Source organism: Halyomorpha halys, unplaced genomic scaffold, assembly GCF_000696795.3.
Source record: "Halyomorpha halys isolate HHAL.00 unplaced genomic scaffold, Hhal_1.1 Scaffold2132.1, whole genome shotgun sequence".
Taxonomy (NCBI): Eukaryota; Metazoa; Arthropoda; class Insecta; order Hemiptera; family Pentatomidae; genus Halyomorpha; species Halyomorpha halys.
Window position 1 is genome coordinate 71,173 of NW_027110768.1, and position 12,096 is coordinate 83,268.

Here is a 12,096-nt window from a genome sequence, read left to right on the forward strand (position 1 = left end):
ATTGTTTTAAATATAAAAACAGTTGTTTCTGGTTTTAGTTTGGAATTTCTGTTTAGGATAGGATATAGCATTGCTAACCTTGCATAAGTTTGAGTTAAATTGGAATATGATTAAATATTATGGAAGCATAAGCCTCTTCTTTTTCAAAATTACTGTAATCAAGCCAGTGCTGATATTGATAAGCTTAATCCAAGATACAATTAATTATTTTAACAGGAATTTTAATTATTTTTTAGCTTTATATTTACTGCTTAAAAAACACTTTGCCCTTTAAAATGTATGTAATATAGTATATATGTATATATAGTTGACCGTAAAAATTGATGTATAGGAAGATGGTCAGGGTTGCGGTCAAAGGAGAAACAAAAATAGTTGCAAACTATGTTTGTTTCTCCTTTGACCGCAACCCTGACCATCTTCCTATACATGTAAATAATATACTATTCTAGCCTAATTGTATAATGAGTTATTTAGACCTGAAAACATTTGAGGAAAATCTATAGTGAGAGAAAATATGAACAGAATAATGGAAGGTTTCTTTTGATATTCAAGCTCCAACTGGTTGTAAAATAGTATTCAAGTCTCTATTCAATTATGAAAGCAATAAATCAAATGGGGAAAAAAATAAAGTTCAGACCAATGTTCAACTTTAACATTCTGAATTACTAACTGATAGTATTGGCTGACTAAGATGATATGACTCATTCAATCCCATATATAGAAAGATAAGTACAATTGAAGCATATTTAAACACAAAAACTTTAACAGCAAAAACCCAACTGGTTAATTATAAGCCTAGCAAACTATTGACAAAATTCAAGAATTTGTTTTGACAAAAAGTCACTATTTTCAAATAAGAAGAAAGTGATCCATCAAGAAAAACAAGAAAAGACACAATGTTCTACTTCCTTAACTACTATTCTTTACCTAATAGTTTGGCAGCACAGAATTATCACAGAGCAATAAAATTTATTCTCATTATGTTGCCAAAATAATAGTTTATCAAGGATATTGTGTTAGATTTAATGGCTCTGACTCCAATTGAAGATGTTGGGTACTCTATACCAGATGACCTTGACGATGCATGTTCATACAGGTTAGGTAGCAGGTTAGAATATGACTAGACAGGATGAGTCTATAGGCTATGAGCCATAAGTTCTCGAAGAATGAAAAATTTGCTCCATAGGGTTCAAGCCTGCAGTCCAGTTGGGATGGAACAGTACGAGTCTGACGGGTACGAGCCATAGGTCCTTGTGATAGGGGAAAAGGTACTAGATGTAGAGATCAAGAGAAGGCAGAGTAAAATAAAAGACAATGTACATCTCCAAAAATGGTACAATAATGTACTGAGCCACTATGTATATTGACTCTCACTGCCTCCTAAGGGAAAGAAGTCCCTGAGGGGGATATTTGCAATGGGGTCTTCCAATTTCTGCTTAATCAACTCTCTGGGCTATTAAATGCTATCGATAGATGGTGATGTTCACTTTTAGTGGATCAGGAGATTCTATTGTAATATATATTGATTCAAATAATACATTCATGTATATTACAATACATTATCTAGATGTTACATATGTGAAATTATGATATGTACATTATATATAAATAATACATATATCAAAGTGAGACATTTGTGCGATGAATGTAATAATTCACATTAGAGCAGCTAGGTTTGTCATGTTGAATCATAATGGTTATGGTGGCTGTAGTAGTAACAAGATTAAATAGCAAATAACGGAGTCGCTACAAGTCTAATTAATAATTGTAAACAGAGTAACATGAGTCAATATATTTCAAATGTCAATGGAATGGAATTAATTACTACATAACATATTAATTCCATGTTTTGTTCATTTTTGTTTTAGTTTTCATAATAGCATTGCTATGCACAGGATGTACAGGAAAAATAGAACAGTTTATGTCTGAATCCACTAATCAATTTGCTTTTGATCTTTACAAGGTATAAATAACTAATTTTTGTTCATTTTTTTTTTTAATGGTGTTATAATAATAAACAATTTTCATTTGTGAAGGCCGTACAAAGTCACTCAGAAAATGTAGTTGTCTCACCCATTAGCCTGCAGATTATATTGGCTTTGATGCAACAGGGGGCTAGGAATACTACTACAGCTGAAATAGCTGGAGTCCTACAACACTCGGTACCTAATGCTCTACTCCTCGAAGGCTACAAATCACTCATAACAGACTTACGGGTAAATTTAATTACTGAATGAGACAGAATGCATACCTATTTTGACTGCCGTCAAAATAGGTATGCATTCTGTCTCATCATTTGATTTGTATTCTTTTTTCTTTTTACATCTGTTTATTTGTATTTTCTTTAATATTTCTTTTCTTATCTATCTGTTACTATTACCCTTTTCATTTTCTATTTACAACCTTTAATTTTTCTTATTATATCTTACTTTTTTACATTTTATACCCCTGTTATTTTACACTTATGTTTTTTTTTTTTTTTTTCCTTTTGTAACTATGTGTTTGTATCTTTTTTACCCCTGACGAAGCCCTGCAACGTGGGGTGAAACGTTGGCTCAATAAAATAGTATAATTCTACTATTTGAGTTTTTTTGACCGCACCCGGACCATATTCCTTTCATCTTTACACACGGTCAATCAATAATCTTCCAGTTTTTTTTTTAAATTTTAAAATGAAATATTGATTTAATTAAAATTAATGTTTAGGAGATGGCCGTGCTTAAGAAGACTTTTTTTGACTTTCACTCTTTCAACTCATCATTAAAAATAATTTCACTTTCACTCATCATTAAAAATAATTTTCAACTATTTATTAATTTCACAATTTTCGACCCACACTATAGGTCATCATTAGCTCTGTTTTGATGGATGGAGATGTACTCAATGGACTAAAAAAGCTTTGAATTTGGAAATTAAAATTATCAACACTCAAAACAAATTAATAATTAAGTTGACAAATTCAACTGTCAAATTCAAAGTTCCTTTGTCCATTACTGTAGATCTCCACTCATCACAACAGCCCTGATGAAGGCCTATATTATGGATTGAAACATCAACAATAAATAGTTAATAATAAATTTTCCTTCTTGGCCACAGCCTTCAAATTCACCTAAGGTCAATGCTTATATATATTATAAAATTAATTTCATTTTTCAGAGCCCTGTTTTGAAAATTGTCACAAAAATGTTTATAGAAAAAACTTCTAAAGTATTTCCTGACTTCCAAAGTATCGCTTCCAACTATTTCTTATCAGAGATCCGAGGATTGGATTTCAAAGGAAATCCAGAAGGATCAAGAGTAAAAATAAATGATTGGATTGAAGAACATACTTACGATAAAATAAAAGATCTGTTTCCATCAGGTATAACTGATTTTTTGAAGATTATTAAATAATTGTATTTTATATGCTAATTTTAAATTAGTCTTTAAGTGGGTTGAATAATTTTCTTTTTATGTATTATTCTGTCATTCATCTATTTGCAATGACATGAAACATAAATTTTTCAGACTAAAATTATACTTCTCCCAGTTACTGTAAGGTGACTAGTTATATCCCTCTTATCCAAATCTTTGTTTTTCTATCTTTCAGCCTTACAAATACATAAAAAAATTATATATATAATTCAATTATTATAATAAAAAAGTTTTTCTTGACTTTTAAACACTTTTCCATTCATGAACAAGTATTTTTGTTTATCTCTTTATAAAAGCTTAGAGAGCAATTAGAAAGAAAGCGCTAAGAAATATTTCCTTTGAAGTCTCCGATTTAATCATTAGGTTCTAATGAAAATATTCTAAGATCTAGAAAAAATGTGATAGGTCTCATGGTTAATGAATAAGTTTAATTTGCATGTTTTGTGGGTTCTACATGGCTAATTTTGAAACATAATGATTAACATCATCAAATAATAATTACGGTTGCACAGCTACATAGCTGTGTACCCTAACTTTTAATTCCAGTATCCTATAAAATTAGTACTAAACTATATAATATAGTATTTTATTTTCCAACCAGGATCTCTGACCTCATCCACCAGATTAGTTCTAGCTAATGCAGTTTATTTAAAAGCTCTGTGGAAATACCCTTTCGACAAGATGTTTACCAGGGAAGGTCAATTTTTTATCTCATCAGATGAAGTAGTTACTGTCCAAATGATGGCATTAGTTCAGGAATCTTTGCCACATATGTACAGCATAAAGTTGAAATCTCAGATGATTGAATTACCATATAAGGTAAAATAAGTTGATATTTGTAGTCTCAAAATGTAATATTAAAAAATATAAAATTTATCAATATGTACTATTTTGGGTCAGCTTAACCTCATGAAGATATCTAAATAGCAGCTTCCTCCATAAAGTTTTTTTTTTAACTAGTGAATGATTATACAATTTTAGGTTCATTTTAATTTTAATTTTCCTATTTACTCAAAATATATCATCGAAACATGTAATGAAGTTATTTATAGTTACCAACTTTTTTGTCTTTTGGTTTTTAGGGCAAAAAGCTGCTCAGATTGCAATTTCCCATGTAAATCAGTTGAATAAATAAGATTTATAAAAATAATGAAACATCATCATTATCTATAGTCTATTCCTCTTTTGCTACATCGCGGTGTAACTCCTGCTTACAACGGCCACTTCCAAAGTTTGGTATAATTTTATGTTACAATAAAATATTTTTAAAAGTAATTAATCATTAGCAAGAAATAACAAATTTCTTGAAATTTAAATATGAATGAAAGACCAGTTCTAAATTCTCTGAATAATTTCAATGTTTTATAGTATGATGTTAATGATAAAATAATGCATTAAAATATCTTGTAATAATGGGAAGATATTATTTTCACTGTCCCTTAATGGATTCATAATCTATCAAGTTCTTTTTTACTTATAAAAAACTAAGATGATTACTACTAAAACTAATAATTTAAATATATTACACAAATCCTTCTTGCTACACTCCAAAATATAATATATTTTTCTAGAAGTAAAGAACTTAAATTTGAATGTTCCAGTCCATCTCTCATAGCTAATCATGATGACTTCATTAACACCATACCTCCTCATTATTACTATGCTTATGACTTTTCTTTTTTTTTTTTTTTATGATTTTTTTTTGTTTTATTCTAAATATTTTATCTGGATTTGCTAGATTCCACAGATTTTCTGAAGAGTTTCATTCTAGAGTAAAATGTCTATATCATGTAGTTATTTTATTGTAGAGGTATGGGATTAATTACCTCACTGGCTGTAATGATGAACCAGGGAGCATTTTGGCATGAATTTAAATTGTTCAAATTCATGCCCTTTATTTCTAGAAAAATTGTGGGAAACATAAATCATAGGAAAGAATTACATCAGATTATAAATCAGAGATTTCATATTAATTAAAAACAGAAGAAATGGGTTTATTTTATTAAACTCTTAGTTGACCATCGGTTATATGAGAATTTTTTTTTGTAAATTTGCACTAAGTTGAAATCTTAACAAAATGATTATCATATTCTTCTTAAACGTAATTTAATATAAATATTAAACTGTATTTAGGAAGAAGGATACAGGATGGTTATAATCCTACCAGATGATTATAATGGTTTAGCTGCATTAGAATCCAAGCTTACTTATACTGATTTCTTTACTGAGGCTTCCAAACTTGTACGTAAAGAAATAGATGTATTTCTTCCAAGATTTAAAGTTGAAGAAAGTATGGATTTAGCAGAAATCCTACGGAAGGTAAAAATCATTATTTGATTACAATTTATAGTAAGGTAATTTCTCTTATGTTTTGTATTTTTTACCCCTAGATGGGAATGCCTACAGCTTTTAGTAATTCAGCTGATTTCTCAAGAATTTCAAATGAAGCCTTAAAAATTGACAAAGTAATCCAGAAAGCATTGATTGAGGTAACTGAAGAAGGTACAGAGGTAGCTATAGGCTCTGGTAAGTATTTGTTTCATTTAAATTAAAGTTTTTTTTTCCAATCTATTCTTAATCTGAAATTTTTCATCATTGATATTCCAGTTGTGTTTTTGATTATAAATTTTTACTTTCCTTAAATTTATTCTGTGTATTGTAAGTAGGTTTTTGGAAAGTGATGATTTGAATTAAATAATTAAGTAAAGCATGTTAGACAATAAAAGGAAATAATAGACATACCTTTGACCTAAACCAAAAATAACATCTTCATTATTATAGATTAAATACTTGAGCTCAAACAAGAAGGAAAAATTAATTTTATATGATCAAAATGAAAGCAATGTATAGTACATCTAAGATGAGTTTGCCTGTGGCTAACAGAGGGAGAAGGGTGCACAGTGTTGAACGCGAGGGTGGTGGACACAAATAAAATGTTTTTACTGTTCTTACTGTTTTATTTGTTATGATTAAATAAAATAAAACATTCTTACTGTAGTGAGAACAAACATATTACAAAAGCTTGACAACCTACCAACTGCCAATTTTTACATCTCACTTTAACACACAGGGGCAAACTCATGTAGATGTACTACTATAAAAACAATTAAATTTAGGATACACACAAAATATAAATTAAACTGAGTTACTAAAGGTATGATAAGATTGAAGAGGGAAAGTCTTCCAGCAACTTTTGTTTTACAGTGTAGATCCATGGTCGTCCAGAGTAATTGAAAGAAGAAAATGTTTTCCTGCAGTCATCCATCTTAACCGATATTTTCCTTCCTTCTGAAAATTTTTCTGTGGAAGTAATTTATCCCTCTTGGTGCAATATGTAAAATTGTGCCTGGGCAGTGCGCTTGTACTAAACATTACTATAGGGCTAGATTCTTGTGGAGAGATATGGGGAGGGAGAGGGTTACACCGGCTCTGAGATCTCTTTGATAAGGGGTACCCACTTCCCACTTATGAACTATATTCCACTTTAAAACTTTCACGGGACATAAAATCTCCATAGGCCAATAATACCTCACCATCCAAGAAAGGAAAATATTGTGATTGAATCAAATTTTTCATCTGTAATTTTCAACAATTCTATGCGTTTCAAAGTCTCTTGAGTAAAATATCCCCATTGTCAGCAATTGGTCAGCTGCTCTGAGGTAAACGTGAATAAATCAATTGTAGTTAACTAGCCATTATGTTCTTTGTTTGGCAATTAGCTGTTGTGTAGTCTTTGTTGTGATCACTTTGAAGTTAGTTTTCTTTGTTCTCACTACACTTTGAACGTTTTAGATTATATAACCATAATAAATAAAACAGTAAAAACATTTTATTTGTGTCCATCAGCTCAACAAAGTTTTAGCCAATCTAGCACTTTTGGTAGGTAAGCTGCAGAGAGTTTATTAAAATTATCATTGTTATTTTCAAAAGCATATATCTAATTTTTAATCGATTTCAAACTTTTTAATAAAAATTGGTTTTTAGCTTTTTCAGTTCAGCTTGTATCTTTGCCACGTCGAGTACGCTGCAATCATCCCTTTATCTACATGATACTGAAAGGAAATACAATTCTGTTTGTTGGACGATTGTTAAGACCTATGAGTCAGGCTGAGAAGACTCGTATTGTGTTTCCAGAAGAGCCAATGTCAAGATTTGTCTAAAATAAATGTGTGCTTAAATATAAAGTTTCAGTTGATAAGTAATATTTTCTGAAGAGATAAACTTCATAACAATTACTGATGTTTTTTTCTTGTTATAATTTCTTCCTAGCTAATTTTTTCCTATTATTGATAATGATATAAATTTTACAAAAACTTTTCCTTAATAAAATAATTATATGAACCCACCCCTCCCAAGGATGCCAAAGGTTAAGTCTTAGGCACCCTTGTCTCTGAAGGGCACTGGGACTGATTAATTCATTAAAAAAAGTAAAAATAAAATGGGAAATATGAATGAATACTTTTGTTTATGATTATATCGATCAGATTACTATCAACTACCTGTTAATATTATCTCTTATACTAATAAAATGTAGTATAGCATATTTTAATTTATTTATAATTATAATTCCTGAAAACAACTGACACTTTTTATAAAAGTGTTTACTTTTTTTTTAAAAAAATATATATATTTATAATTACTCAATTCTCATTTGTGGTGACAATGTAACAATTCAATATTCACGACTCAAGTGATGTATTTGAAGTTCTAAATACTATATCCATTTCTGTGAAACTATTTTAAAAAATAAAAAACTAAGAAGGATAAGAAGGTCCGTTTGGCGGTGAGAAATGATCTCTAAATAGTGAAAAACTATTCATTGATAGCAAACGTTTTGACCCCCTTTGCAGTTCTTCGTGAGAGCTTCTGTGTTATGGTTAGTTGAGGACTACAGGTTAATAATTCTCTACTACCTGTTAAACAATCAAGCTCTGATGAAGTGCTAAAAAATATGTGTTGAAAATATGGCTATCAATAAATAATTTTGTTTACAAATTAACTTCCAATAAAAAAAGGCATCATTGTACTTACAATAAATTACACTGTATCAGTTAAAAGTTCACATCAGAACAGCTGTCCCTGAGGAATTAACTCGATAATTATTTTGTTTCGATACCTCAATCTATATTTTTTTATATCATATTCTTATTTTATTATATTTAATTTTGTTTAACTTCACATAATGTAACTAGACAAGCACTACTCAAATGGTTCATATAGTTATTCTTAGAAGACCAAATGTCCCAGAACAAAAAAAAAAAAATCACAATTTTTGAGTTGTAACTTTGTTGTAGCAAATGAGTTATGTACATATTGGTTTAATGTTTAAAAACATAATTGTAATGTAAACTATGTCTGAATAGAAAAACTTGATAAATTAAGATGTTTTATTGATATATTATTTTAACACACTGTAAAAACAATGTATAACAATTAAAGTTATCAAGTATAATTGAATCATGCACTGCAATACTATTTATTGTATGTAACAATATTTTATTACAATGTTTTTATTTTTTTTTATTTCATTACTCATGTGAAAATATTTCTTAAGCAGTAGTATATTCTAGTAATAATATAGTGTAATAGTGTAGCATTGATAATATTGATGAAAATATTGGCATAACATTGTATGTGGCACAAAGAATATCATTAACAAAACGAAATGAGTCAGACATTATTTAGCCTATTCCACTGAATTTGAAAATTGTAACAAACTAAATTATTCTGGCCCATGGATTGAATTGTATTATTGTAACGAACTACATTATTCTGGCCCATGGATTGAATTGTATTATTGTAACAAACTACATTATTCTGGCCCATGGATTGAATTGTATTATTGTAACAAACTACATTATACTGGCTCATGGATTGAATTGTATTATTTTGTTATATGAATACTGTCTTACTTCTAATTTAAACAATTCAAAGATTCCAGATAATTGTGAATGTAAATCAAAATTTAAAAAAAATAAAATATTTATAAATTAGAGTAATATATGTTTAATTTATATTTCCATAATTTATAATTTTATTTGAAACATTTCACCATCAAAACTTAAATTGATATAGTCAAAATTGGAAGGGTGTCCTTGTTGTGGAATGTAGGGAAGGGTTTTATAAACAAAGACAAAGAGTATATGTTTCCGTTAATAGACGCCATGACCGACAGCCCCAAAACCTATTTTCTACAACAATTCCCTTCCTAAAATATGTTCTATTATTCCCTTTTATTTTTTCTGGGTTTCTTCTTCTTAGTATATATATATATATATGTCCTACTTTCTTCTTCTAAATTTTCTGCTCACAACCCATATTCTTTTCATCCAGGTCCCAGTTACTGTCATCTGCATTTAATCTAGGATCTTTTTTGGTATAAAAATCTTCAATAAACAATAAATATTTCTTCATCCCTCGGTCAAGTTTTTCTTTATCATTGAAAGAAAGTTCTGGGTCACCATTTAAAGTCTTTAGTCCTTGTAACCTACCTTCAATCTCAGCAGGTTTCTTTTTCTGCTTCTTACTTTTGTCGCCAATCTTAGCTTTTCCTTCATTTTTACTTTAATGTTTACCAATATTTCACCACTTTCATCGTCAGGACCTGAATTATAATCTAAATCATTTTAAAAAAAATTTTAGTAGTTTCTTTATCTTCAACATCAGTTAACAGTTTTCACAACCAGATGATTTATCACTTAATGTTGGTTTTTGATGTCTTCAAAGTGTTCATCAGTCTCTTCAATGCTTCCTTCCTGGGAAAGGATCACTTTATGCTTCTTTTCAATTAACTTGGTCATAGATAATGGGTCATCAGGTAACATTGGTACCAACAAATCCTGAAAGTTTGAGTTGTTTATACCACCTTTCCTGTGTCTTCATTTTAATTTTTCCTTGCTGAATTTTATCGATATCCCTTCCATCTTCTTTTTTTCTTCAGATCCTTCCTCAACCAAATGCTTATTATCTCTGTTAATTGCACCTAAGGCAAATTCTTTTGCCAAAGAATTCTCAATGCTGTATTCTTGGTTGAGTTTTCTGCTTATCCGAGGGTCCATTTCTCCTTTGTCCTCTATTATTTTCTTCTTTAAACTAGCATTCCTTTTTTAGGTGATCTGGTTTGTTGCAAATAAAAAAGGCTTTTAGACAGAAGTTTGACCTTTTATGATATGTCTTTTGTGCTTGTTCATACCTATTAAGGTATGCTACCTATTAGGTTATTCCTTCTTTCAAATGACAAAAGCGTTTGCCTTACTTCACTGAATTTTATATTCCTATTTACCAAAATAGCGATGACAACAGATTCATAATAGGATGGTATGCCTTCAATAATATATCTTACTGATTCTGTCAGTTAAGGATTTACCAAGTTGAGCTAACATTGAAACCTCATAAAATATTCATTCAATGTTTCACAACTGTTTTTGAACATCGTAAAAGTTACCAATTTATTCTGACCAAAGTGAGAAAGATCAAAATTTGTTTTGAGAGTTCATCACTAAATTATTTCGTACAAGTACAGGGAGAACTGTTGTAGAAAATAGGTTTTATTATTTGATTTGTAAATAAAACAGTAAATGGCGACACAATGACACCACTTTGGACAATGAGACAGCTTGTCTTACCTTCGTTCTGAGAGGCTGTCGGTTGTGGCGTCTATTAACGGAAATATATACTCTTTTTCTTTGTTAATAAAACCCCTCTCTAAATTCCACAACAAACTGGTAGCAGAACGAGGTTTAGTGCGTAAAAGGGTTAAGTGAAGAGAGTTATTTACGTATATCAAAGGGTACATAAGTGTTAAAGCCCAAAAGAGTATTTTCTTTTCTATTTTACTTCCAACTGGTTTATATATTTTTTGTTAATTATAAGTTTATTTTAACCACACATTGTTTGGATTTTTAAATTTATGTTTAATTTATTACGTAAATCACCAACAGTTAAAGAAGTTTGCAATAATATAAATACATCGCTGCGGCTCAGCACATATGACAACATTGCAAGCTGCAATGGAATTAGTGCCTGTATACTGACTGTTAAGGCACTCCGGAGTCTTGAGCCGGCACTAAGGAGTTTTTACTGTGACACATCTGACAAAAAAAAATATTTTATTTAATATTTTATGTATTTTATAGATTGTACTGTAGACTATGGTTACATTTTGATAACCCTATTAGCTTTGGGACAATCAATAGAGATACTACAGTAGAGAGAGAAATTCCTATCTTCGGCAGTTTTTTTGGAACATGCCCATTTCAATATAAAACCAAAAATTTGTTTGTTAGTTAAATCATTATTAAAGCAAAGCAGTGTTGTGGTAAGTCTTCATTCTAAATATTTTTTTCTTGTCCTGTATACCTTCAATTCTGATTCTTCTAAGAAATGTGAGCCAATTAATAATAATGTATTAAATATCAATAAACTATATGAAAATAAACTAACTTAATGATTAAATGAACAATAATATTTAACTACGTGATAACAGAAAAATACTAATAAGGGGTAAGAGTAAAATAAAGAAAGGGGAAAGAAAATAAATAAAGAATAAAAATGAACCTGTTCGCTGGAAGATCAAACGCCTAATGAATACATGAGAAGATGGTTGGGGGTGCGGTCAATGAAAAACACAAATAAGTTCGATTAATTTATTTTAATGTGCCAACGTTTCGGCTAGAGTTTCTA

The 12,096-nt window shown here is 29.7% G+C and overlaps 1 protein-coding gene across 1 annotated transcript in view; it reads left to right on the plus strand.

Annotated features, from left to right (window-relative positions):
- LOC106691179 (serpin B8) overlaps positions 1-9,413 on the plus strand; it is a 44,484-nt gene extending 35,071 nt beyond the window's left edge. The window contains exons 2-8 of the mRNA XM_014436860.2: positions 1,869-1,963; positions 2,037-2,216; positions 3,157-3,361; positions 4,016-4,233; positions 5,548-5,733; positions 5,805-5,940; positions 7,399-9,413. Coding sequence (XP_014292346.1) covers positions 1,869-1,963; positions 2,037-2,216; positions 3,157-3,361; positions 4,016-4,233; positions 5,548-5,733; positions 5,805-5,940; positions 7,399-7,574 — 1,196 coding nt within the window. The 3' untranslated portion in view covers positions 7,575-9,413. The remainder of the gene's footprint in view (positions 1-1,868; positions 1,964-2,036; positions 2,217-3,156; positions 3,362-4,015; positions 4,234-5,547; positions 5,734-5,804; positions 5,941-7,398) is intronic.
- Positions 9,414-12,096: the final 2,683 nt, after the last annotated feature.